This window comes from Falco rusticolus, chromosome 1, assembly GCF_015220075.1.
Source record: "Falco rusticolus isolate bFalRus1 chromosome 1, bFalRus1.pri, whole genome shotgun sequence".
NCBI classification, from domain to species: Eukaryota; Metazoa; Chordata; class Aves; order Falconiformes; family Falconidae; genus Falco; species Falco rusticolus.
This window is the reverse complement of record NC_051187.1, coordinates 72,743,568-72,764,979: the sequence shown is the minus strand read 5'-3', so window position 1 is coordinate 72,764,979 and position 21,412 is coordinate 72,743,568. Positions and strand designations below refer to the sequence as shown.

Below are 21,412 nucleotides of genomic sequence, written 5' to 3'. Positions count from 1 at the left end.
CTCTACTTTCAACAAAATGTTATCCTCAGCTTCAGAAGACAGTGGAAAGGATTTTAAATTTTTAGTTAAAGAACAATCTCTTTAATCATCTTAAAACTTGCCTACCACTGATGCTGATGTCCCTTCCACATATCATCTGCGTTCACCCACACTCTGTCAGATGTTCTGGTACATGAACATGGATTTCTAAACTGGGCGTGACAAATTTCAGGAATTTTTATTGTGATTTCTGTCCTGTTGGAGTAAGGTGTGATCAGTTTTAAATAACCAAGATGAGCAGAGGTTGTTCTTCCTTGCTTGCAGCTTCCCTGAAACTGGGATCACTATAGAGTTGCACAGAGTACTTGAAATTCCTCTTCTAAGAACACAGCAACACATATTCTTATTCTGTAAGCCATCTGTTGCAGATGACTTGTAAGATTTGCAGTTTTGCTTCCAGTTTCATTTGTTTTTACAAGTTTTGCCTTTGATTCCAGGCAGGTAAAATGAGACATATATGGCAATTCAAGCCTTACTTTACCCTCAAAGCCTCAAAACTGTTTTAGTGCTGAACTTGGGGTCCGTGATCCCTCAGCCTGCCCGCTCCCAGGGCAGCTTGCACCACGGTCACTACAAGCTGCCATCTAGCCTGCCCATGCTAAAAGCCATCCTTGGCCATCCTTGACAAAACAATAGTTTATGTCTAATTGTGACAGTGTAAAGCGGCTCACATCATCTTACATGGAGCACTAAATCTGCTGTCCAGTGTAATCCATGACATTGGGCTTGCCTTTGTTTTTATAAACTGACTGAGATAAGTGAGTTGTTCTCCGCCCCAGGAAACATATGTGGTTTGAATTTTGTATGTCTCCTGTGAGCAAAGTCATTGTACTGTCATGTATTTTTAAGCAGCTTTCCATCCTGTTAAGCAAAGTTCCCCCACTGCTCCTTTAGGTTATTATAACAATGTTCCTTACATAATGCTGTTCATATTTGTCCATCATTTAATCTGTTTGGACAACTGTTTCTGAGACTGGAATAAATTGATGGGACACAGACTTATCAGCAAAACAAGATGCTGAACCTGAGTCCTTGCCAAAACTTTGTATGAAGATTCGCTCACTGGATCATTTCCACAGTCCTCTACCTACAGTGAGACTTAGCAGATAACAGATTGTGTACTGTACCCTACGAAACCTCTCTTCTGATTACATTTCTTCTGCATTCTTGAAAGCTGCTGTCATGTCAGGTGTCTTCTAGCTGTGATCGCTCCTCTTTTAGCAATTAAAAATGCATCGCCAAATCTTTTTATCTACTATGACTGTTTACTTCTTCCCATGGTCTCCTTCTTACAATAGTATCAGAATCAGTTTAGCCAACTTCTTTCATGTGATTCCAGCTACTAAAACTTTGCAGTAACAGACCTTCAGATGTTATAGGGACTGATTATATAAAGACAATTATAAATAGGTCTAATAACAACTTCATTTAGTGTCAGCAGTATTGTTTATTCTGGTCATACTGAAGTTACTAATACACATGTTAACATAAGAAATTACTTTTTTAACAATTCATTGCAGCAGAAAATACCCCTCTCTGGATTTGACAGGAAAACTATAAATTGCTTTATATCTCTAAAAATTAAGAATTGTATATAAGACAATCCACAGTTCTACAACCCATCTGATAGCACTGACATTTATCTACATAAGCTGGTTGCGAGCATTTAACAAGCAGATAACACATCCCTCCTCTGCTTCTCTCACCAGGGCTGAAGTATTTCCCTTTAATCAGGCTCTAGAATAACCTAACGAAGCCTTCATGTTCTTCTTTCTTCAGCTACAGAAGTATGAAAGTATACTGATAACTTTATAAAGTTATGATTTCTCTTTCTTTTTGCTGTGGCTTCAGGATCCACTTTCCCCCAGTCAGATATCTTTTCATCCTGGTGTGGCAAAAAGCCTGTGTTTGCAAACTACAGCTGCTGAGAGTTTATACCTTTTTTAATTCTGCTGTTTCCCATTATTTTTCCCCAACATGACATGCTAAGAATGCTGAGGCTTATGCTGTTTTCTAAAGGTCATCTGTAAACAAAAACGCATCTTTGTCCTCTTGATACAGCTTTGGTTAATACTCTACCAAATTTTGGTTATTACTCTAAAGTAAAGAGTACTTTAATGCATTGGAAAGCAGAGAAAGCAGCTGGAGAACAACTGGCTACTAATTGTTCTCTTCAAGGATTTTATCCCTACATGACTGATGCCAGGGATTTTTTTCAGGGTGAAATTAATCTTAAAAAAAAAATTACTTGCTGAAATGTTGGCATACAGTCTGAATTAGAGGATTAACAACTCCACTTAGGAAACAGAGCTCTCTGCAAATGGCTGATATTCAGGAATTGCTGCTCTGAATTGTACACATCACAAGAAGAGTCTGTGCCTCTCCTCTACTTTCAGAAAAAGTACAAAGGAATCAAGTCAGATAATTTAGCAAAGTTAGGTACTTAAAGGTAGGAGGAGTAACTGCCTTTCTTTCAGTGTGAAATAACCATCCTTGATCTTGAAAAAATATACCATGAATACTTTTTTTTGTTTTCCAAGTCAGTGCAGTAACTGAAGTGCATTGCTGCCTGCAGGAGTTGCAATCGCTTCACCCTCCCCATACTTTATTCATGACTTTCCCTTCTACTGTAAAAGAAACTGTTTACAAAAAAGAAGTCTTCCGGAACTGTTTTAGTGACTAAGGAGGAGAATCTGACTCTTTCTCTTTAAAAAGCAAAGCTGAGGCTTTGTTGCTAGGGGTAGTATTGTGCTTGGCTCTTGTTTGTACTCTGAAAGCTGCTGCATAAGAAAACCCAGGTAGGAAACAAACGTTTTCCTTTAGAGCTGTCTTAATATCACTGTGTTCTGTGTGTTTTCCGGAAGGAGACCGGTTTAAAAATCCAAAATCCTCAACATTATTTTCTAGGTACTTTTGATGTAATTACTTTTTTAAAGAGCAGTGAGAGCAGCTTTGCTGCGTTTCTGTTGTTAGTTTTAAGTGCTTTGGAAACCGTCTCTGAGCTAATGGAGAGCTTTATGGTTCTTGCATCCAGTTGTTTATTACATTTTAAAGTGTCTGCTATAATACTTAACTTCAAGAAATGCTAGAAAATTGTTTAAGAAGGTGGCTTTAAGGCCCTTCTGCTATGTTGCCAGGGTTCTCCATTTACATGTGCTTTTAGGAAAGACTGTTTAAATTTCATACATAAAGCTTGATATGAAGAAGAGGTTTATATGCCACACAGTAAAAATGCTGCTGCTTCTTGCAGTGCTGTGTTTTTTTGTGCTATGGAGAGGGCATTTGATGAACCTTGCCTGTAGCAAGGAAATGTTGCCAATTTTGGGTACATTACCCTTCGCCCTGGTGCAGGATATTACCGAAGGAATTGGTACTGAGGGAACCGGTGCCGAGGCAAATGCACAGGTGGTTTGTGTCTGTGAAAACTACTTGTTTAGTGTGAGTTCAGCTCCCTGTGCTAGTTGAGAGTTATTTAGAAACCTGAAAATCCCTGGTGCCAGTAGCTGCCAAGGGCTAAGCCTCAGGAAGGAGATAACCATGTTGCTCCCCCTCAGCTGCTTTTTTCTTAGGCATCTCTTTAAGAGGTAAATAGGGATATGAAGATCACTCTTCATATTCTAGCCTGGGCTGGAAGCACTTTTTGAAGCAAAAATGCACGAGCCTGTACACACCCAGTACAAAGGAGTGATGGGGCAGCAACAGATGACCTGTGTAGGCCTACTTGCTACAAGACCCTCTTGCTAGAGATTTATCCAGGTACAGAAAAAGGCTCCATGTTTTATTTCCATGAGTTGTTTCATGGGAATTTTGAAATGCAGAATAAATTGTGCTATTGCAAGTTATTTCATGTTAACTCGGTGCGTAGGCACTGGGGTTTTACACTGGTGCAAGCTTTGTGCTGGGAACAAGTACGGCTGAGGTCGCTGTCTTGTTGATTAAAGGTAAAGCAGGACAGGAACCTGCAGCAACAGCAGCAATGAAATGAGTTGTACAGGTATAAATTTAAAAAATTCTTAAATGCTTATAATCAAATACAGCAACTTTCTAGTGTAAACAAAGCTGAAGTGATTTGGTAGCTTCCAGGTCTGGTAAAGCTGAAAAGCCAACCAAGCCCAACACTGACAGTAGCAGAAAAAGGTATTGAATGTGTCTAATTATCTGAATTTAGCAGCTAGCTTTATGGACTGTAGGTGGGTTGTTTATTTAAAAAAAAAATAATGTAACAAGAGTGTTCATACAGTGTGTAGAGACCCACATTATTCACTATTATATGGAATAATTAAATAAATGGATACATATATTTTTGAATCATTCCATTCTGAAAAAGATACGGTTTTAAAGTACTAAGGCTGTATGTTAAATGGTATGTCATTTCCGTGTTCAGGGTGCAAAGGTTACATGGAATGTGTCTCACAATCATTACGCACATATTAAAGCATATCTCTCATCAGTAATTTCTGTTGCTTGTGACAGCTAGATGTCAGCCACCAACCAGATGAGCCGCAGCGAAGAATCCCAGATGATAATCATGAAGGTTAGTGTCCCATTAGCTGAGACAAAAATGGTGCATGATCCTTTTTCACTGGAGTAAAAGGAATCTTTTACATATATAACTGCAAAAAGTGAAATAAGTAAGTGTCTTGTAAGCTCTTGTTAACCCTAGGTCAGTACCATTCCAGTTAACGCAGGTTTGCATAATTACTTCCGTGCAAATACACTGCAACATACGAGATACCATATGCTGTGAAATAGGCACCTTTAATGTGTATTTTGTTCTATTTCATGTTGACTACATTATCTTCAAATTATTGGCTAAATATATTTAGTCTTGAGTAGGTTGCAAAAACAGAAAGTTACCCTATTTTCTAAGCTGCAGAAATACTTTTGAAGTGATCACGTTTAAACTGTGCTGGTGCTATGTCAATAACATGTCTGAAGGAGGTAAAAAAAACCCCAACCAAATCCTCTTTGTGGTATGAAGAGGAGAAACTACAAAGATAAGGCAACATGCTCTCCAGCTGTCAGTAGGCTTTAATCCAGCTAATAGCAGTGGTTGCCACCTTCAGTTAGTTTCAGGACTGGGGCACGCCAACGGCATCACTGGGGCATTTTATATATATATATAAAAAATACACACACACATATAGCGAAAGTTGCATAAACCATGTGTTTGGATAGACCAGAGATTACATCTGTGGGTCTGGTGTCAAGGCCTGCCTCTACCCCACCCCGCAGCTCCCTCTCTCCTCTCTCTGTGAAAGGAGTTCCTGGATGAGGACCCTGCCCAGGTGGAAATGCTGAGGAGGACCCTGACAGCTCGCAGGCACAGGAGACAGAAAACGGTGAACGGCCTCTGAGTTCCGCCCCCCACATCCCCCCGACGGCCAGGCCCAGCAGCCGCCCCGCACTCCTTCCGCCGGCTGCCGGCGGGCCACCACAGCGCACGCGCAGCGCTGCCAGCGTCACCGGCGCGCAGGCGCGCTCGTCCCACCGGCGGCGGCAGGGCCTGGGCCCGCCTCCTGTCCTGTCTCGGCTCCCCTCACTCATGCACCGTCCCTCGCCTTTTCCGTCCCCCTGCAGCTACCGGAGGCTGCCGGTCCCCCCGAGCCGCGGGCGGAGGAAAGGAGCCGCGCCAGCATGGCCGCTGCCCCTGGGGCGCCGCGTGGTGAGTGACTCCGCCGCGGGCGGGGCGGGGCCGGGCCAGGGGCGGGGCGCGCTCGCGCCGCGCTGCACACGGCCTTGGGCTCGCGGGGCGGGCGGGAAGCGGCGGCTTCAGCGTGCCACGCTCGAAAGGCGTGCTCCTCTCGTGTTTAAATATGAGGAGATTATGAAATGTGCTTACATAAAATACATGGTTTTTTAAAGGTGCTAACGTAGACGTGCATGGCTTTATTGCTGGGCTATTTGTCACGTGCAGTACTCTTCGGTCACGGATTAGGAGAGAGGGGAGCGATGTGGTGGGAAGCTGTTGGAAGTGAATGTCTAATCGCAGGCTTGGAAAGAATGGAGGTTGTTGGTACTCGAAAACTAATCTTCAGTGTCTTGGGTGGAATCTCTGCAATATTCCTGATGATAAATTCTTTGGACAACATTAATGTTGGGAATCTTAACTGCATGGTTTTATGGGTTTACCTACGTAAGATACATAAAAGCATTAATTAAAGAACAGAGTATTAACAACTCAATTAAATGAAAATCCAGTGAAGTATAAGCATGCTTAGTTTTTCATCAATATCAAGGTTTAACAAAATAAAAGTATGTATTGTTCTTAAACTCGTTTTAGCAAAATATGGTATTTGTTACAGACATCTGCAATTTAGGGATGTTTCCAGCTTTTTCAAGGTCTGTGTACTTTCCTTTTGAGTGTTTTCTGAGACTTGCTGTCCCAGCTTGTGCTACGGTGCTGTTGACAGATGGAGTCCAAGCAGTTTTCAGGATCGATTCCATAGGGAAATCGAGACACCCTCTAGCGACGGTTATTTTCTTTTACAGAAGCTCATTTTCCACAAATAAACAGAGCAACACAGCAGTACTCAGGGAAGAAAACTAGCCATTAGTTCCCTTATGTCATAAATGTTTTTGTTTTGTTAAGTATTTTGCTCTGTTACTTGTTTTTGTGGCTGTGTCTGAAATCCATTTCATTCCGGTAATTTTGTATGATCAACTGAAAAGTACTGCATGTGATATTATGACTAGACTGTATCATTGGTTTACTTAATTACAGTATAGTTTATCTTTCTGATTTATTTCTTTTAATATTACATCTTAAATTTTGAGAAAGATTTCACCTTCAGCTGAAGTCTTCATGCATCTATCCAAAATTTCTTCCAATTCCCCCTCCCTGCCCTCGAATTCAATTAGACAGATTTGTAAGTAACCTAAATTTCCATTTTCTGTATGTTAAGCTTTTGAACATGCTGACACTGACATTCACTACTGTGTTGCCTAGTTATAAGGTAAAAGTGGCTTTCTTCACTACCTTTGCTAGGCTGATGATCTGTGTATGAGTTTCTGCTTATCATTGGCTTGCCAAGTGGTAACCGTTTAAAAAAATAATAAAATATAACATCTGCCACCATTTTCCAGGTGCTATTGAAAAATTCTGCAGAGGCTGTTTCCTCTACTATCTTATTTTGGTTTTACTTGAGTGTCTGTTATACTATGTTGCCTCTGTTCCTAGGCCTTTTTAGTTTGTTATGGTTGTCTCTGTATTTGTTTATTGTTTATGTTAAATTTGTGGTGTTAAAAACAGACCTGTGTTTATGAGAAGGGAACTGTATTTTAACACAAGTGGGAAGTAGGTAATGTTTGTGGATTTTTTTTGTGATGTTACTCAAATACTTGGTTCATTTTATGCTAGTGTGGTAAGATTATTTTCTCATTCTGGTCCCATTATGGCAAACTTACCTTGAAACATGTCCACCAACTATTTCTTCACTTAATATTCATCATAGTCTCTCTTTGTCCATGTTAGCCTTCCAAGCGTTCTGCCAGTCTCTACTATTCTTTAATGCACTCTCTTTGCAGAAAATCATTATTTTCCTCTAATCTAATTATGTATGTGCTTAGATGCCTATATAACTTTCTTAAATGGAAAGACTTAGCTATATGTTAGTCCGCTCGTCAGACTAATAAATTAGAGTTGCAAAAGAAGACCTGCTTTGAATAAAAAGCCGTATCTGATAGTTATTCCCTTGTGAAGCCAGGACAACTGCAGTGTTACAAAATCTTTTTCTTCATTGCCTGTTTTTTTGAATTTGTATAGTTATGTGGTTGCAGTTTCTGGAGGGTCTGACTATGTATTTATGTAACAATTGTATCCATGAAAAACACAAATGTGTTTCTAGGACCTATGCTGGAAGTTACCATTCCCTATTTTCTTTTAAGTAACTGATGCTTGGTCACAGCGTATGTCTGTCTGCTTTCATGCCTGGTTTCTGCACCGTGTTCAGATGTGGGATTGGTGTCAAGATACTTGCAGCAGTTTTGGGTCTGTGTCAGTGTAGAGAGCTCTGAAATCATACAGAGATCTAAGGCATTTGAGTGCTTCCAAGTGCAGGTGAAATCAAGGGAGAAACTTACTAGATGATGTTTTCAGAGTCTCAGCTTGGCTTAAGTTTAGTTTGACTACCCAGCAGGCTTATTAAATCTGCCCAAAGTAAAATATGGAGCTACTGTAGGATAATGACACTTCCAATGTAAAACATGGTGTTAAAGTTTTTTATACAGGTGAAGTAATGATTTCATGGATATTAGTCTTATTCTCTTACTTCAAAAATGTATTTTGAAGTTAAGCACAAATTAGTTGGCTGTAGAGCCCATTCACATAAGCAGAACAAAATTATATGTACAGAGGAATAAAGTAACAGAAGTGGGTTTTTATGTGTTCCTGTTTTTCAAGGAACCATGGTATCCCAAAATAATTGATGCATTGAATTAATTTTACTGCAACTACTAAAGCCTTAAAATGTTTTTTGTTATGTATAGAAAGGATAATTCCCCCATTGTCACAAGGAATTGGTTAATTCATAAAGAATTGTGCATACAGAGCATGAGTTCTGATACTTTAAGAGGTGATTAAAGTAGTGGCAGATTGTTTCTGCTCTATTTTGGCATGGTGGTGTTCTCTTTAACCTGGCTTGTCTGGAAACATTTACAAGCAATTGTCAAGTATTTCAGAAGATCAAAAGCAGATTCTGATCTGTTGCTTTCTAGTTCTCATTTATCAGAATGGAATTGAAATGAAGCATTTGCTCTAATGAAATAGAATATGGTTTTGCATGCTAACTGAACAGGATACAATGGTAGAAAAAAGTCACAGAAGGGAAATAAAAAAGTAATTTTAGACCAGTTTTTCCCTTTAAGTCATTACAAGTCTAAGTCTTGATACCTGGGTTTGTTTGGGGATTTTTTTGTTTGTTTTTTTTTACTTAAATAGTTATGGAATCTTCACTAGTGCAAGCTTTTAAGGGACTTATTCCAATCCTACAATACCCCAACATTTAAAAAGCTTTTCCAGTTTGTAATCACCTTCCTTATTGCAATTAAAGTCTGTCGTTTCCATGTGCAGCAGAAAGAAAGCCTTTCTGTATGCAACAGTCTTTTGTGGGCTTGAAGTTGTAAAAGATGTTGAAGCTTTTTCTCCATTCCAAAAACTTTTTAAAGTCAGTCTTTGAGCAAATGTGGCTTCTTGCAGTACTTGGGTGCATGTTTTATCACAGATAGACATTATTCTGTTATTCAAACCATTAATAAATGCTTTAAAGGCATTAGACTGAAGTAGACCCTGAAAATACCTCCTCAATACGGGGTTTGAATTTATTTAACTGTTACTTTAACTTTGTAAATGTGGTTTTCCAGTGACTTGCATGTGCCCTCTGCCCACCCTGTCATTTCATCAAAATACTGAGAGATGCCTTCTATAAGGCAGGCTCGAAAGTTGAGATGTATGCTTTCTCCATTATTTACAAGAATGGGTCAAATATATGTTGACGAACATTAAATTGGCTTGACACATATTGATCTTGGCTAATCTAGGCATTCTGTTCCTTGTTATTTTACTGTCTTTTAAATATTTACAAATAAGCCAAGTCTTTTTTGTAGAGTTGAAGTTGACTGGTGTGTATGCTTCTGTAGCTCACTCTTTCCCATTTCTTAAAAAGGTCACTTGCTCGGGATTTTGGAACTTGCCTGTTCTACATCATTTCTCAGAATCACCAGTGGTACTGATTTTGCTGCAGTCAGTTCGTTATTGGATACCCTGCAATGATGGCTTTTAATTATCTGTCTGATTAATATTTATCTAGATCTTGTCCTCTGTTTTGTCATTAATTCTTTGTTTTTACTCGTACTGCATTCCTTCTTAGAAAAGACAAAATGTAAACAGGCTTTTCTGTGTGCCATCTCTTAGTGTCTCCGCTGAGTATTTGCTTATTTCTATCTCTAGTATTCCTTATGGTAAGGAAGTAGTTATGAGATGCTTGCTTTCCTCTTATGTGTCTCATACTAGTGATACTCGCTTTGGGCCTTGTTCTTTCTTTTGAAAGCTTCCAAATAAAATGACTGCTTCTCTTCACAAATACAGGCAGTAAATATAGTAATTTGAAAAGATTAGGATTCTCCCAAATCTTTTGATGTTTCTGAGTAGAATTAGTTCTAGTGGGGTTTATCTTAATGTATTTTTCTTTTCTAAATGACAGTGGACTAAGGTCATCCTAGAAATTTGACTTTGGTATAGTAGGTAGCCTTTAAGTTGTATCTTCAACATGCAGCATTATCTGCTGCCAGTGGAGCTCTTGGAATAATATTGAATCAGCCATAACGCGATATATGTTGTGTGGCATTACCATTCCTAAGCTCCTACCCTTTGCTGTTTTATCTCCTTTTTATGAATTTAATGCCTTATATAAACCTGAAGTCACCCTTTACTTAGAACTTGGCAAACAATGTTCTTTTGTTAAGGGCAAAGAACGAATCTGTGTTTAGCTCAAAGAACTGAGAAGTAATGTAATTCTTTAAGTGGAGATAACTAGAAAGACTTCACTAGAATGTTATGTGTTCACAGATTAAAAATTAAAGAAAAAAAAAAAAGCCACACACCACAAAACGTATGTGCAAAAGGAGCTACGGTCTTCTCCTGATAATCTCCTTACAGTTGTTCTAGTAAAAGGGCCAGTGTGTTCTGTGCAGAATGATGGAGCTTCTTCTGGAAGTAAAAGCTAGTTACAAAAGTTCAGGAGAAAAAGTAAGCTCCTGAGAATTTCCAGGTGAACTCCAGGGCTCCAGTGAGACTGAAGAGGTCTGTGCAGATGGGGAGACAATTATGTAGCTAGAATCAGTTTTGTTAATGAAAGAATGATTAGGTCTTTCAAAAAAGAAAAATGCTTAAGTGATGACTTTGTGAGCTATTAGGTACCTAAAACTATGTTTTCAGCTAAAAATATTCTGGAGACTTTTATAAAAATGATAACCTTCACTCTTTTACAGTGGTAGTGCAATCCAAGAGAGGGAGATGGGTATCTGCTCAAAATACTGTGCAGAAAATGACCATAATTGTGTTTAATACATAAAGCTGCTAGAAGTGTTGCCATTTACTTACACATACAATCTCATTTATATTGTACATTTAAAAAGTTTTTTGTTTGTGTTTATATGAGAAGTGGATACCTACAACCCATGCTCTTTGTATATCTGACCCCAAGAGCATAGCTTCTCTGTAAACAACTGGATAAGTATTCATTCTTTTTATGTAGGTGTCAGGGAATACAGTAGGGTACAGGGTCACCCTACTAATATTTAGTGAATCTACCTGAAGAAATCATAATCTAAGAGGGTTTGATACAATGAAGATAAGGAGGAGGAATGCCATCAGTCCTTCAGAGGAGAAGGAGGCCCTGATAAATTTGTTTATCAAAGATGCATTTGCATTTGGTTTTAATTACAGAAGAAAAGCGTGGGCTTTTTGGGAGCAGCAGTTCAAAGGCTGCAAGAAACAGTAATTCTCCTTTTCCATAAACTTGATTACCCAAGTCGGTGTCCAAACCTGGTATTTACTATCTATCAAAAAATCTAAATATATGCTACTGATTTAATACTCAGATTTAGATGTTTCGCAGGGTCAGCAGAGAATACTTGATTCTAAAGGACATAGAGTTCTGATGAGTTCTTTGGGCTGGAGAGTGGCTTGTGGGATTTCTTTGTTTGTTTATTTGAAATCAACCTCGAGTACGGCTCTAGTGATGGCCTCCAGCTGGACTTAACACTACTCATCACAATACTTTGAGCTCAACAATTCAGCCAGTTTTGAGTCCACCTGCATATGTAGTCCATATTTCATCAGTTTCTTTAGAAGGGTGTTATAGGAAACAGGGATAAACAACATCCTGCTTTCCCTTCATCCCTTAACCCAGCTATCTCATCTCAGTAAATTGTCTCATTGGTCAGGTAGAAAGAAGTTTTTCTCCATCATAACTCCATGCTGATGACTCCCATTTTTCATCTTGTGCCTGACACACTTGGCAGTGGTTTCCAGGGTTACTTGCTCCACCACCTTCTTGGGCGTCAAGATGATGCTGACCAGCCTGTAGTTCCCCAGATTCCCCTCTTTGAAGACAGGAGTGATATTTGCTCACTTCCAGTCCTCAGGAACCTCCCTTGATCATCACCATGATTTCTAAAAGTAATGTAGAGTGGCTTTGAGGTGGCAGTTGACCAGCTTCCTCAGCACTTATGGGAACATCCCCTTAGGACCCATGGATTTGTGTATGCCCAGTTTGTTTAAATATGGCCTTACTTGATCTTCCTCTACTGAGGGTCACTTTTAGGTGCCCCAGGCTTGTCTGCTGGTTTTCCTGATGGCAATAAAAACTGAGATGAGGAAAGCACCGGCTACTTGGGTCTTTTCTGTGTATGCTGTCATCTGGTCCCCTGCCCCATTCGGAAGCAGGTAACCGTTTTCCCCAGTCTTCCTTTTGCTGCTAATACACCTGTAGTATCCCACCTTGCTGGTCATCACATCCACTGACAGATTCAAGTCGAGGTGGGCTCTGGCTTTCCTAAGCCATCCCTGCATTGTCATACAGTGGTGTGTTATTCCTTCCAGGTCACCTATCCCTGTTTACATTTCTTGTAAGTTTTCTTTTTATACATGAGTTGAGTTAGTTCGTCCATGTAGCCTCCTGCGAGTCTTGCTTGACTTCCTGAGTACAGGGACAGACTGCTCTGGAGCTTGGAGGAAGTGAGCTGTTGATTCCAGAGGGTTGGCACAAGTAGAGCTGAGAGTAGCTTTGTGTGTGAAATGGAAAGTTACTTGATGATGCTGTCAGTCATATATGGGACAAGGTAAAATGCATATTACTCTCTTGACCATACTAGTGCTATAGCACAAAAACACTGCTGGAGAAATTAGTATTTTGTCACTACAAGAAGCAGGTGGCTCTAAGGTGAAAAGGAAGCAAGTCTGTAAATTCTTTACTGTTCTGATCACACCTGTATCAGGATTTATAGCACATCACCATTCAAAATTAGATCTAGACAGTTCTGACTAACAGCTTATATAATGCCAGCTAATTCTTCATGTATTTTTAATAAGGAAAAAGAGTGTGTATATGCTTTACTTAAGGTGGTTTATAGTATATAATGAAAGGCAGATCCATCACAAAAAAATAGCAGTTAAATGATAGTCTGTAAGGTCTGGATTCCAAAGAATGTTTCGTTCCTTCACGTTTTGTCATGCCAGTTCTTTCTCTTGAAACATGGGACTCTGTATGGTAAATATAGTTTTATTTTACATAATTTTCTTTCAGAAAATATGTAATTTAAACATGTTACCGTGTTTTATCTGTTTCAGACTTGCCACCTGGTCCTTCTACACTGAGAACAGACTTTGCAGAATTTTCTGTTAGGGAACGAATGAGAGAGAAACTAAAAGCAGCGAAGGTGAGAATCTTTCAGAAGTCCTGTTTGGTTAGATTTAGTCTTGTAAGTACCACCCACTTCATTTTGCTTGCTTAGTGCTATGTGAATCTGAATTGGGATATTTGCTTTTTTATTTCTAATGCTGAAATAATACTTTGTTCATCAGTCAGTGCAGTTATTTTTCAATGTATTTCTATTGCTGTTTTTTTTTCCTAAAGTTTATATTTAATTTGTTTGTAATAATATAAACGTTATCATTGTTATAATTTAAATTATTACAATTATATAATTCACATCATTACAAGATCCTTCTGTGGTTTCTGTCAAAAAATTTCTTACACTAGTTTGAAATCAGTGGATTTCCTTGTAAGTTTATGGGGCCATTTAATAAGGGATATTAACACCTAGGTTTGTAAAGTCACTTAAGCTGATAGTTAAAAGATTCTGTCCCTAACACAAACACACATAAGTTGTTGAGTTCTTAGGAATTATTGTAACTGTGGTCTTACTATATTTCTATTATAGCTAAGCATTCTTTTGTGTGTGTGTGTGTGCTTAGTCAAAAGCAGAAATTAGTTTATTGCAAGAAGACCCCAGTCCACGACCAAGGTGTTTAAAAAGCGTCAAAGAAAGGAAAACAGAAGTCAGATTGGATGAAGCGGTAAGAAGGTGCATTGTGTCTTGCTGTCCTGCTAATAAGAGAGTGAATGTGAAACATGAAATAAATCAAAGATTGCATATAGTCTTGAAGATAAGTTTGATTTATTTTAATGGGATCAAAATTATACTATTGTTTGAATTAGTAACCAGGAAGGAACCTTTCTGATTATTGCTTTTCATGTACATATTTAACAATAGTAATTTGCTTTCATTGTAATATAGACATCATGTGAAAATTCTGTCATTTACAGGTTCGTGACTTCGGTAGCATAAGATACCTTGAAGTATTTAAAAGTTACTGTAACAGAAAGGACCACTGTATTATAACTTCATATAAATTGGCACAGTGTAATTGCTAAAGGCTGTATATAAACTTTGTCATTGCACTGTATTGCATTTCCTTGTTACTATTTTATGTTTAGGCTTTTTTAGTATAAGCATGTTCTTTCTTATAAGATTAATTTTGTATTAAAAAAATAACAGAGGCTATGCCTGTGCAGAACTTGCACCCAGATCTCACCTGTAGAAAATGTGTTCCAAAGAACGTGTATGCCCAGGAAATAACAGCATGTAGCAGTAATGTTTTTATCTGGAATTCCAAACAATGTGAATTAGCCTGGCTACGTTGCTTGTCTAGGGGAGAATTACCTATCCATGTAGGTTGTGGGGAGGTTTTTGTCAACATTTCCTTATAAAATGTAATCATTAGCTTTCAGTTAAGTAGCATTGCTTCAGTATGTTTGTATTGGGAAATGTAGAAGTGATACTCTTATTAAAGTTGGTTACTAATTTTACATAAAGCATATCTGAAACCTTCCATGTGTTGGTTTTGTTTCCTGTACTCATTTACACATATATGGAGTATTGTTTTGTTGTTAAACAAGTGGCCATCAGATTACGAGGGTTTGAGATTTACTTTTTGCTATGATTATTTTGAAGTTTAGGTTGAATAGATGTGAACTTGAGAAATGTCTTCCTCTTAATCTAAGAATTCAGGCCACAAGGAGAAAAATGAGATAGAATGCTAGATGTGTTTAGGTTGGCTGAGCCTGATAAAAATCACTTTGAAGCACTTAAATGAACTTGCTGAAGCAACCTCAGAACCAGTGATGTTCACAGTGACCTGTGTGTAGGGACAAAGGAGGCTTCAGAAAACTGGTAATGGATAACTTTGCTGCCTTCTTTCTTGAAAAGGTAGAGGAGTATCACCCATGGAGTTTTAGAGTAACCTAGCAGTAACTGAGAGAGAACAAATAATGAAGTCTGTATTTAAGCACCCAAGCAAGGGAGTCAAACTTTTTTGAATAATACCAAATAGTTTTTTTCCTGATTGCAGCAGGGGCTGTATGAGAAGGTGGCCTTAGCTCCCTGATTCCTTGCCCTGGTCAGCAGTGTCTGTTGACGTCCTTGCCACTGCTGCCTGGCTTGTGCTGTCTGTCAGCCTCTCATTTGTAGACAAGGCTTTTGCATTGCTACCCCATTTCTCCCCCTTGTGGAGATTAGCTTGTGGTTGCTTGTGTTTGGGAGTGCAGAACAATGATCTCATCGGCAGTGAAGAATGCAAGCTAACAATTATGCAGTGAATCATTTCTTGATAGTCTACAGTCTATTTCTGGACCCAAAGGAGAAATGAGTTAAGTAATAATTAGATGTACCCTTTTAAGATAACTATAAAATCGGTATAATTGTTACCACAGTAACTGTGTTTCTTTTTGTTTGTTTTTTTTTCTGTGCAAATATAATATCTAATCTCTATATTCAGCTATTTGTCTTTTTTTTTTAATTATTATGGATCACAAATGTGTGCTATAACTTATGTATATATTTTTATTTAGTCTGATAATGATAAGTCTAGGGAGATGCAAGAGGAGGAATCCCACTTATCATCAAAAACAAAGTTTCGTGATTCTGTAAAAAAGCTTAAGCAAAAGTCAACAGTAAGTACCGATTCCTTCATTTCAATAACTGATATTAATTACTTTAAAACTTGATATGACTTCATAATTCTGTTTGGAGAAGCAGACAGAATTCAGTCTTAAGCAGTGAAAAGGCTTTTATTTAACCTAAAAATTCAAAAACAGTATATGCCAAAACCTGAAATATAAAAAGAGGACCTTATCAAATATAAGAATGGCTATGGGTCATTTGATTTATTTTTTTTATTATTTTTTTTTTTTTTAACAACAACAAAAAAATCAAGTAAACCTATCTGGTTACAATTACTGAAGCTTGGAGGAAAAATGTTTCTTCTTTTAAATCTTTCTTTATTGAATACCACCAATTGGCAGTTAAAGCAATTTACAGGTTAGTATATTCATATTTATTAGGCACAAAATGTTGCTAGTAATTCTTTTATTAGAAGACTCAACCTAACACTAAAGGGGCCTGGGTCTTTCAGAGGCAAAATGTCATTAGAAATTTCTCTTCATATCATTCACCTGGATACCTGCGTTATGGCCAGAATTTAAACTTTGGCATTTCTGATTCACGTATTGTTCATATTTAAAACAATAAGCTGGTTAAAATTAAATGAGGTAACTCTCTCTAATAAAACATTGCAGGAAATATTTAATTAAGTAATAGTATAGCAATAGAGACAGTTTCATGTATCATTTAAAAAGTTCAGTCAGTTTCAACATTTGAATGAGGGTTTTTTTAAGATAAAGTAATTATTCTGTGACAAGTGTTTGTACATGCTGTTATTATTAATGGAAAGATATCTTCACTTGCCCTAAATTTCTGGTAAATATTATATTAATGTATCTTTGTCATCTTAGTTCCAGAATGATTTTCCTTCCGCTGAAGAAGCATATAATTTCTTTACCTTCAGTTTTGATCCTGAGCCAGAGAATGTAAAAGCTAGAGCCAGGAAGAGGAATGAATTAAATGAAGAGGAGGAAGCAGAAGAAGAATGTGTAGAAACCCATGAGGGTGAAGAAGAGGAGGAGGAAATGGTGTGAGCTATAGAATAAAAGTTCATATTTTTATTACGACTTCTTGAATTAATTTTAATAACCTAATACAAAATGGGAACTTTTGTTTCCTTAAAAATTCTCAAAGTGTACTTTCTGAAGATCTCCATTTTAAGAAATACATGAACTAACAGAGATGTTTGCACTTAAACTATAGGATGAAGATGTACGCCTAGTTAAAGATGATGATTTATTCGTTATAGGGCAGACAGCTGAAGATTTTCTAGTAATGAAACCTGCTGATTGTGAAAGCTACTCTGAGCAACTGAAAAAGGAAAAAGAATTTCTCTTCACTCCCAGCATGCTAGCAGGTATGAAGATAGTGCTTATCCATTTTTTTTCCTGGATTTTTGCATGGCATGGGGCACCCTTTGATCTGCTGACAAATCTTGTATCAGACAGTCTCTGTCAGTAGAGAGATACCTAATTGTGGTTTTCTGACACTGATCATGCAGTCAAGTCTGAAAAGGTTGGACAAAATGGATTTAACTAGGAACATGCACAGCTCAGCTGGTCATTAGCTGGAATGCTAGCAAGTGAACGTAGGGCACGTCAGTTGCTCTGGGGTAGTTACCTTAGTGCTGTCTATAGTAAATGCAAGATGGCTGGCCCCTTTTTCACTGGGGTTTAGCTATTTACATTATTTAACATAAACAACAGGTTACTGGGTACGTGCATTTAAGTACTAAGGGTGGCTTGTGCACTGTACGCTGTAACTTACAGGATTTATTCACTTGGCCACATCTGCATTTTTTTCAGTGTGGTAAGTTTGTCAAGAGTCATGTAATTAACATAAGGATTTTGGTGATTCAAGGGGTCCTTTTCCAAAAATTTCATTTTGTGAATTGGAAATAGTCAAGACTGATCATGTCTCTGACCTTTTTGCCTTATTTCCATAGAACTGCAAAGTCCTAAAAAATTGCTTCATGATATCACTTGCTATTTAATATTTGAACTGGAAGAAAAAGAAATTAGTCTGTCTGTGGTCTGTACCTGAATGGTATTGGCAGAGCTTGCAATGCGATATCAAAATATTTGACGTTGGGTGCCTCTGTTTTTTCATGTCTTGTAACTTGGTTCTGACAGTGTGGTCCCCTGTGTTCTGATTTAGGGGATAGTTTTTATTGTAACCCTCAGTGTAATCCCTCCCTGTTCTGTGATTGCTCCTAGCCCATACACACCAGTGAAATAATCCTGCAGGCAGGCTTTAAAGAATTCCACCTGCTGTTACTGGGCTAACATGACTTTTTAAGCATGTTCTGTATTTTATACAAGAGTAGCTTAAGCAAACTTTTAATAGTAATGCAGATTAATCTTAAGTTTTGATTTGTATGGGAAAGGCTTAGAAATGTTTGTCTAGTCAGTTGTTGCTGCTAAAGGGGATTGACACTGTTATGCAAGCAGCCATTAAAACTAAAGTTATTTGAAGTATTTTTTGGTGAGGAAATGTTTAATTATCTGTTTAGGAGACTTGTGACACTTTTATGACAGATTTAAACTGGGGATCTGTCCTGATTAATAACAGGACCTGTTTTGATTATGTATTTACTTCTTTTTTCCTAGTTAGGAAAATATTTGATAGCATGCTTAATATGCAGTGCCATTCATTTTAAGAGTGGCGTAGGCTCTTAGAGAATTAATACACTAGAACTACAGTTATATGATCTTTTACATGGTTTTCTGTTTAATTTCTCATTAGTGCCTGCTTCTGAGAAGATACCTAGAAACTTGCAGCCTAGGTACCTTGAGGATGAGGGTCTTTACACAGGAGAAAGGCCTTTTGTATCACAGTCTAATCAAAATATTTTAGAAAACAGAATACTCAGACAGGAGCAAGTAAGTCACTGCTACCTTCTTAGCTGTATTTTTTAAAACTCTTTATTTATCCATATTTTATTTTATTATAGTTAAGTAGATGGATGGTCATGGTAATATGGGGCTTTCATCTTTAAAATGTCTAGCAGTATCTGACATTAGCAAATGTGGGGTTTTGTAAGAGTGTGTTTTTTAGTGTATCCAAGTAGTCAGGGCACCAGACTGGGTCTTAGAAAACTGGTCTGTTTTCTTGGCTCTGCTTTTAGCCTCGTGGGGAACAAGTTGCTTCACTTGTATTGGCAGCTAAGGTCTGGCACAGGCAATAGGGGTAACTAAAATTAACTTTTTCTGTAACATGCTGTGAGAGATAGTGGTATGTATAAAGACTTAACAACAGTGACCAGCTCTTGCTTATTATTTACTAGAAAATCATAACAAAAGGAAACAGTTTGGAATTACTGTTTTCTGTGTCCACTGAAGGTAATATGAAGTAACAGACTTGTAGAAATTTACTGATCCATACTGTAAGGGCAATTAAATATTGGTATAGATTATCTGGAAAGGTTTTAGAATGCCTTTAGATTTTTAAGAATAACTTATGGAAACACCCAGGAAGTTGGCTTGGATATATTTTATCCTGCTGTATTATCCTCCTATACACAGGAAGGTGGGTATAGTTTAGTATAGATTTAAGCAGCTATGCAGCAGCTGCCCTTTTATATTTTATTGTGATTCTGCGAATTCTTTGTGGGCTAGCAGAGGCTCTTTGTGAATCAGATGAGGAGTGTTTGGATCTAAAACTTTTAACTGGCCACCTTCAACCCAGTTAATTTTCTGGTTGTCTTTACCATGTCACTACATCAGCATTTGGGTCTAGAGTCAGCTTAAGCCAGGTATGGGAATAAGAAGGCAGGCCAGCATCTTTCACCAGCTGGACTAGTTTAAGCTGGTTTTGAATCCAGGTCATGAGAGCAGAGTTTAACATGTGATGCCATCCATAGCAATTGGTCTATAAGATACTTACTTCATCTGCTTTCATAGAAGCTGTTTAATTAGTTCAGCTTGTGGACTAGAAGAGTTGAGAGATGCTTTGATAAATGAACTGAGCTGCCATGTAGCTCTTGTGTAAAACACCATAATTTTTTTACTATTAGTTTTTTAAGAAAACAATGTTTAAGCAAGGGATGTCTTGATTTTGTTCTTTTTTCTTTGTTTCTTTCAAATCTATGATACTGAATGTTGAAGAAAAAAAAAGTATGTTTAAAGTTTGAGCAAGCTCTTGGTCTTTTGATTTCAAAACTTACCTATAGTATATTTGAAGATTTAATTTTGTTATCTTAGAAAGCTGTTGGTTAATTCTATCACAACCAAGTCATAGTCACCTTGTATTCCATAATAGTTTTTCATAAGGATTATAATTTCTTAAGTTACTTTTTATGTAAAGTAAGAATAAACGTGAAAATAATTTTTTATTTGTAGGGGAAAGAGTGGTTTGGTGATGATGGCAGAGTCTTAGCATTGCCTAATCCAATTAAACAGTCTTCTACCAGGCCTCCGGTATTCTTACTGGAAGAAGGCATTGCACCAGAACTTGAAACAGTGTATCAAAAGGTAGGCATTGGTGTATGTGGTTCCTCAGACCCAATATCCCAGTTCTGCACCAGAAACACTGGTGAGCTGAAGGGTTTTGTGCTAAGAATCTTGAGTACTGACTGCTTTTCAGGGTTCCACAACCGGGCTTTAAGTGTGCTCTACTTTTTTTAGTGTATTCCATGCCTGTTTTTCTATAAGGATAACGCATACAAAAGGATGAAGAGTTCAGCCAGCAGTACTGGTTAAAATAGTAAGGTGTCAATCCATGGCAAACTCCTTCAAGTCTGTGAGTCACTAAGGTCTCTGTGAGGCTCCCTTGGACATTCTCATGCCAAACTAAAGTAGTTCTTGTGTTAGTGTATCTGCAAAGCTCCTCGTGCTAAGGAGCTGGTCGACAGTCTATAATTCAGGGGTCCTCAAACTACGGCCCGCGGGCTGGATACGGCCCCCCAGGGTCCTCAATCTGTCCCCCAGCATTTACAGAACCCCCCTGCCCCCCCCCCCCCCCCCCCGGGGGTTGGGGGGGAACCAAGCAGCCGCAGATGGCTGCCTGCCACTTCATCCGCGCGCTGGGCCCCTGGTTAAAAAGTTTGAGGACCCCTAGTCTGCATGATCAGGACAAAGGTGCTCTCTGCAGCTTAAAAGAGAAATAAGTGAAGGGCATTAGTGGAAACTCCTTTAAAATAAGTCTTTGCATGCAGTTCACTCATGTAGAAAGCAACTAATTTTGAGTTATGTTTAATCAGTTTAGATTATTTTTCTTTTTTTTATTATTTTTCCCTCAACCACAGCATACCTGCCCTGGAAAACAGTAGCTACAGTGTGCTATCAGTCAGTACAAATCAAAATAAGTTTCAGTTAAAACCATTTAGCAAGCTTTAATTGTATAGCTTGTTGGCACTCTACTACCCCCTTGT

At 38.1% G+C, this 21,412-nt stretch overlaps 1 protein-coding gene across 3 annotated transcripts in view; it reads left to right on the top strand.

Annotated features, from left to right (window-relative positions):
* Nucleotides 1-2,766: 2,766 nt before the first annotated feature.
* Nucleotides 2,767-21,412, top strand: part of CC2D2A (coiled-coil and C2 domain containing 2A) — a 66,195-nt gene continuing 47,549 nt past the window's right edge. For 2 of the 3 annotated variants that reach the window (XM_037384471.1, XM_037384461.1), the window contains exons 1-11: nucleotides 2,767-2,837; nucleotides 4,513-4,573; nucleotides 5,301-5,381; nucleotides 5,620-5,704; nucleotides 13,388-13,476; nucleotides 14,015-14,116; nucleotides 15,951-16,052; nucleotides 16,893-17,069; nucleotides 17,245-17,398; nucleotides 18,787-18,923; nucleotides 20,382-20,513. In XM_037384471.1, coding sequence (XP_037240368.1) covers nucleotides 4,517-4,573; nucleotides 5,301-5,381; nucleotides 5,620-5,704; nucleotides 13,388-13,476; nucleotides 14,015-14,116; nucleotides 15,951-16,052; nucleotides 16,893-17,069; nucleotides 17,245-17,398; nucleotides 18,787-18,923; nucleotides 20,382-20,513 — 1,116 coding nt within the window. In that variant the 5' untranslated portion in view covers nucleotides 2,767-2,837; nucleotides 4,513-4,516. Of the gene's footprint in view, nucleotides 2,838-4,512; nucleotides 4,574-5,300; nucleotides 5,382-5,619; nucleotides 5,705-13,387; nucleotides 13,477-14,014; nucleotides 14,117-15,950; nucleotides 16,053-16,892; nucleotides 17,070-17,244; nucleotides 17,399-18,786; nucleotides 18,924-20,381; nucleotides 20,514-21,412 lie in introns of those variants that run through there. The other variant, XM_037384481.1, reaches the window with a different exon arrangement.